The sequence below is a fragment of the Neofelis nebulosa genome, chromosome 9, assembly GCF_028018385.1.
Source record: "Neofelis nebulosa isolate mNeoNeb1 chromosome 9, mNeoNeb1.pri, whole genome shotgun sequence".
NCBI classification, from domain to species: domain Eukaryota; kingdom Metazoa; phylum Chordata; class Mammalia; order Carnivora; family Felidae; genus Neofelis; species Neofelis nebulosa.
In genome coordinates, this window is record NC_080790.1 from 120,153,877 (window position 1) to 120,159,876 (window position 6,000).

Here is a 6,000-nt window from a genome sequence, read left to right on the forward strand (position 1 = left end):
TGGCCCAGACAGGGAAGCTGTGTGCATCCAGAGATAGAGTGCCCTCCGTGTCTGCTCGAGGGCTGTGGAGGTGACCAGCACAGACCGGCTATGGTTTGAGATAAATTGGTAGAGACTGGAGAACAGAGATTAGCTGCTGGGATGGGAAGGTCAGCTGTACCCACCCCCTCCCCCAACCCTGAACTTGAGGCCTAATTACCTGGCGCCAGGCCGCCTAGATAAATGGAGAAGAAGAAAGAAAGGAGATGCCTTGAAAGAAGAGAAAGAAGGTGGGAAGTCAGTGGTAGCCTCCTCTGGCAGTTTCTCTACTGTTCCATTTCACAGAAGAACAAACTGAGACCCAGCAGGCCCTTATGGTGATTAGGTAAATATGTCTGCTGTCAGCTCACCAGTGAAAAGCCTCACTTCTGGGGGCAGGTTTGAACCCTGCTTTGTCCTTAACTTACTGTGTGACCTGGGCAGGTAACTTGACCTTTCTGAGCCTCAGTATTTTCATCTGTAAAATGGGGTCTCAGTATGTTTCCCAGATGGGCAGATCGAGAACGAGCATGCATACAGTAGGTTGCTGTGATTCTCATCATCCCAAGCCTGACCCTGACCCTGACTCTTCTCAGGGTATCCTACCCAGCACATAACTGTCATATACTACAACCTTCCACTTTACAGAGAGGGAAACTGAGTTAGAAAGGTCAGAGGCTCGCGGATGCTCCTCAGTTCAGTTAGAAAGGGCCCCAAGGGTACTGGTTTTGCGGGGGGCGGGGGGGGGTGCTGCCCCTGGGTAGTAGGTGTATCTGTGCCAGAAGGCAGAGGGGAAGGAAGGAAAGGCACGGGGGAGATAGCCGTGGCCGGTCTGCAAGCACCATGATAAGCCTTATCAAACGGCCACCCAGGTAAATATGGGCCGCAGCCTGTTGGCTGCTCTCTCTGCCCTCGGTGGTCTCAGAAAGAACTGGCCTTTCTCACCCTTGGGCAGAGGCCCAGCCAGGTGGCCCCTAGCTGACCTCAAGGGAGTGGTTCCCACCAGGAGCCAAATCCAGAGATTCGGCATTCGAGGCCACTTTCCCAGGAATGGCAAGCAAAGAAGATTGGGAACTGGGCATGTGGGGATGACGTGGCTGGGGCCTCAATGTCCTTTCACCCGTCACTGGGGCCCCCCAGAGCAAAAGCAGCAGCGGCTACTAACGTCTACAAGGCACCCCGCCACGTCTGGCCCTTCTCACCTGACACCTTCTACCAGGAGTGCTTTTCACAAGATAAAACTCAAGCCCAGAGAGGCTAAGCAACTTGTCCAAGGTCACACAGCGGGTAGGCAGTCCAGTCCACACCAGAGCCCAGGTCTGCCACCCCCTGAGCCTGAGGCAGCCCTCCTGAGGCCTGGAGAAGGAACTATGGGAACACAAAATTGTCCCCTCAGGGAGATGGCAGCTGGGTTCTCTCCACTACCCAGAGCCAACGTGAGCCCGATCCCAGAGGACTTCAGGTTACGTGGATTGGGGGAAGTAGCTGTTGATAAGAGTTGGAAAGCTGTTTTGATTTGGGCAGGATCTTGATGACCTTCGTGGTAGGAAGCTGTTATCCAGGGCGATAACAGGTTTTCTGGAACCGGGTGCCCAGCAAACTTGTTTACGAGGCTGGGTGGCCTGGGGCGTCCCCTTTCCACTTTCTGGGCCTCAGTTGCCTCATCTGTACAATGGGGCTAGTGACCGCTGGGACCTTCTCGGGGGGGGGGGGTAGCAAAGAGGAACGGAGCCACCTGCCTCATTGTCAGGGGGCCAGGAGATCACAGAACAGAGCAGGTCGGGGCGACGGGGTGGTACTCACCGGTCGTGACACTGAAGGTGAGGCTGTCCACACTGGCCTCATAGTTTCGGCCCTTGAAATGCAGTGTCAGCCGGAAGGCCTGGCCCCGCCGCACCACGAGCTTCTCCCGGCACAGGTCGGCTGTGTGGTGGTCACGGCCATTGGCCTCCAGCTCCAGGTCACATCTCTCCAGAACCAGTTCTGCGGAGACAGCAGGAGGGGCGTGAGCCTGAGCCGGGGTGGCCTCCCTCAGCCAGTTGTGCCCTCGGGGCTCCGTGGATGTGGGGATCCCCGGGAGCCAGGCCTCTCTGGATAATGGTTACCCGCCCTGCCCCCTCCCAAGCCCCCACCCATCCCTGTCACCCTGGGGTCAGCCGGGGCCGAATCTCCCCGACGACTCTTCTCTTCCTCATAGTCACAACGCCGTGCTCACTGTCATAGTCACAATGTCGTGCTCACTGTGGCGTGGTAGGAGAAGTCCTGGCCGCCTTCCAGCATCGTGACCTCAGGCAAGTCCACTTTCTGGACTCCCGTTCCTCACCTGTCACGGGACTGCTGTGAACCACTTAGCACGGTGCCTGGCACATAACAAATGCTCACTCAACAGGAGCTATTCGGTCACGATTAAAGGGTTCTTTTGTTAAAAGTGAGGTGGGGCAGTATTGGGCGGAGGTTCGATTTTGCCTTTTACGTTCGGCTTTCAATTTACAGGGCATACGGAGGACTGAGGAACATGTTAAACACAGAACCAGGATGCGATCGGACAAAATTCACACTCTGGGAGACAAAAGGCAGAGGAGCTGGTTGTCTCAACAAATAAACCGCAAGGTGGGGCGTCTGGGTGACTCAGGCCATTAAGCGTCCGACTCTGCATTTCAGCTCAGGTCACCATCTCCCGGTTCCTGAGACCGAGCCCTGCGTCTGGCTCCACACTGAGAGCACAGAGCCTGCCTGGGACTCTCTCTCTCCCTCTCCCTCTCTCTCTGTCCCTCCCTCGCTTGCAGGCACGTTCTGTTTCTCTCTCTCAAAATAAATAAATAAACTTAAAAAAAAACTGCAAGAAAAAAAAAGAAAAAAATTAGTTGAAGGCAGAAACTATAGATTAAGAGAAACCGAAGACACATTTCGACCCATTGGGTTATGCAGGCCTCATCTGGATCCTGGTCTTTTAAAAAGTATTCTAAAACGTTTATTATACTCATGAGATGATCACAGATTTGAATGCCCGTGGAATCGTGGCGATAGTAAGGACTTTTGGTTAATTTATTCATGTCTTAAAGAGAGAGAGCCCTTATGTTTTACTGAAATATTGGCAGGTGAAATGGTGATGTCTGAGATTTGCTTCCAAATAACAGGGGCAGGGGTGGGGAGCTGAGGGGTACCGGGAGGCAGGAGCGGCCACAGGAGGCTGGGTGATGAGAACACAGGCATGTATTATATTCTTCTCTTTACTTTGATGTGTCTTCAATATTCTCCATGATAAAAAAGGTTTGAAAATGACAGAGGGTTTGGAGACTTCCGGACCTACGCTTTTCAGTTCTGCAGTGCTGCTGTGTGATCCTGGACAGGTCTCTCTCCCTCTCTGTGCCTCCTCTGAAGTCTCAAAAGGCTGCTGAGAGGACTAGCAGAGGAAGTGGGGCCTAGCCCAGGGCAGAAGTTTGTTATGTGAAAGCTCTATTTGTAGTTTCAAAGGGAGCTAAAGGCCAAGGCAGGGGTAGAAGTCATGGGTGGGTGTGAGGAGTCCGAGGGAAGCACACACCTCAGAAATCTTGGCAAGCTCAAGGTTAAGATTAAGAAAACCGCAGCGTGGGGAGAGTGGGCAAGGTGGACTCTCAGAGCCGTGGGGCCCTTGGAGAGTACGCGGTCCAGCTGAGACCCAGGGGCAGGGATCTGCCCAAAGTCACCCAGCAAGTGGGTCCTTCCACTGGGCCATCGACTCGGGTGCCCTGCTTCTGCCATGGAAGATCCCCAAGTGCCCGGTGACTGCTGAGAGAGGGCTTTGACATGGCTTTTCTCCCCCAAAACCTCACAACAACGACTCCACCTATGCAGAAACTATCACCACTGGGAGGAGATATTCCGAGGCAAGCTGCGGCATTGGGATTTGAACCTGGGCTGTGGATTCTGGAGCCTGCACTGGAAGCCCCTCGCTCCACGGCTCAGGGTTTGCTCCCCATCTCCCCCACTCCTTCCTTCCCTTCCCTAACACTCCCGTGTTGTTCTGAGCCTGGGAAGAGAACCGAGAACCGAGAACCGAGGGAGCTGCCCCCTGGGGCTCACAGCAGGAGAGACCTCCCCCACCGCCCGGGAGGGCTTCTGGCTGGCCTGCTAGGGTGAGGAAACACTGTTTTTGAAAACTTCTACTCCAGAGAGCTTAAGCAGGAAGAGACCACCATCGTCCCCCTGGAAGACCATAGAGAGATCGTCAGTTCCTGGGCTGGGACAGGTGGGTGCTTTCTTGGGCTATTATCTAAAGAAGAATTTCCAGAAGTCATGCCCAGCTCCCAAGGTGCAGAAGCACTGAGCTCCAGGATCATAGGATTTCTGCACTGAGTAAAGGACCCCAGGTCTCCCAGGCCAGCGGGACCCCTGTAGGAGACGGCCACTGTGGTAATGGGGCAGGTAGGTCATCCACAGCTGGCACCTCCAGGGTCCCCCAGCCCCACTGAGCCTCCCTCGGGGCCAGGGATGGGAAACTGCATCCGAGATGCCACCTAGAGGACCCATCACAGCCAGCCCTGAGCTGGTTTTTGATCTCATGTGTTGGGGAGCCAGATCCCAGCTAGGGACAAGGGTAGCCCGAGGTCACTCGGTAGGTCAGCTTCCCTCCTCCCGTCCCTGCTCCACATGCCCCATGTCCCTCTTCAGAGCCCCTCTCCCAGCGCCTCCTTCCCGGGCTGCAGTGTGGTGTGGAGGCCCTCTCCACATGGACTCGAGCCAAGAGTTAGCCGGGTCACGGGGTCCAGCCGCTTTAGTCCACGGACACCCTGCATTGCAGAAACCCCTCCCCTGGGACAGGAGTGCTGCCACCGCTGCGACTGTGTGTGTGTGTGTGTATGTGTGTGTGTGTGTGTGTGTGTGTGTGGAGTGGGGGAGCAGGTAGGAAATTAATCGGACCCCGACTCCACTCCCCTTGGCCCTCACGGATGTACCGAGGGCAACCCATCCATGTTTTATGGGAGGGGAAACTGAGAATCGACAAGTGGCCAAAAACTGGGGTTGCAGAACTTGGGGGCCGGAGGGGACCTTAGAGAACATGTGTGCTCTCAGCCCAGAGGGTGCTAGAACCTGTTCTCTGGCCCCAGGGCCAAGGAGTCAGCCAGGCATGACTTGCACACCTCTAGGTACGACATGCACGCCTCCTCCCCGCGGCTGGCAGGGACCAACCAAAGCTAAGTGTCCTGAGGCCAGGCCAGACCCTGCTGCACAGCTTCGTGCCGGCCGGCCCACAGCAGGGACCCAGCCCCGCTAACTGACCGAGGACAAGTGACAGTGGCCCGCTAGTCCAGTGCTCTACAGTTTACAACACGCCTGCATGTTCCACTGCTTTGTCTGATTCGGGGAGGCAGGGGTTAATGATTTTGCCCTGGGGATGGAAAGGCCCCAGCGGGGCCAGGCCTGAGGGGGAGCCAGGCCCTTCTCACCCAGCCCAGCCTTCCTGTTGCTCTCCAGACTGGGGAGAGCGCCTGCCAGGTGTTGACCCCCAGCCGACCATGGCACAGGGGGGACCCCTGAGACAGGGAGGGGTGGCCAGGCGCGGGCCCGTGCTTGGCGGCAGCGCTGACCCTGATACTCACCCTCGGCCATGGTCAGGTGGTGGCGGTGGCTCCTCTGACGGGTGGCAGGACCCTCCAAGTGCGGGTGGCAGGACCCTCCAAGTGCGACCACTGAAGGCGAGCACTGCCGAAGCTGAGAGGGACAGAGAACTTATAGCCCGCTTTGGGCGGGCAGGGGGCGGGGCCGCGCCAGAAGGCGGGGCCACGGCGGGGCCACCTTTGCCCATTCTGGGCCCTGCTCTCCGCCAGTTAGGGTGCCCCGGGGGCAGGAGCCTGAGAGGAGAGGAGTGGCAGCTGGGCAAGGGCGCCCCCTGGGGGAGCGGACAGCACTCAAGGCTGCGACGGCAATGGACAGAGACACAGAATTAGATCAGGACACACAGAGGCACCTGGACACATCATCAGACTCTGGGTGATTAGAGGC

At 56.8% G+C, this 6,000-nt stretch overlaps 1 protein-coding gene across 1 annotated transcript in view; it reads right to left on the reverse strand.

Moving 5' to 3' along the window:
• The window catches only part of TGM2 (transglutaminase 2), a 30,997-nt gene extending 25,297 nt beyond the window's left edge, over positions 1–5,700 (reverse strand). Inside the window, exons 1-2 of the mRNA XM_058685571.1 lie at positions 5,598–5,700; positions 1,822–2,001 (exon numbers count right to left, since the gene is read on the reverse strand). Coding sequence (XP_058541554.1) covers positions 1,822–2,001; positions 5,598–5,607 — 190 coding nt within the window. The 5' untranslated portion in view covers positions 5,608–5,700. The remainder of the gene's footprint in view (positions 1–1,821; positions 2,002–5,597) is intronic.
• Positions 5,701–6,000: the final 300 nt, after the last annotated feature.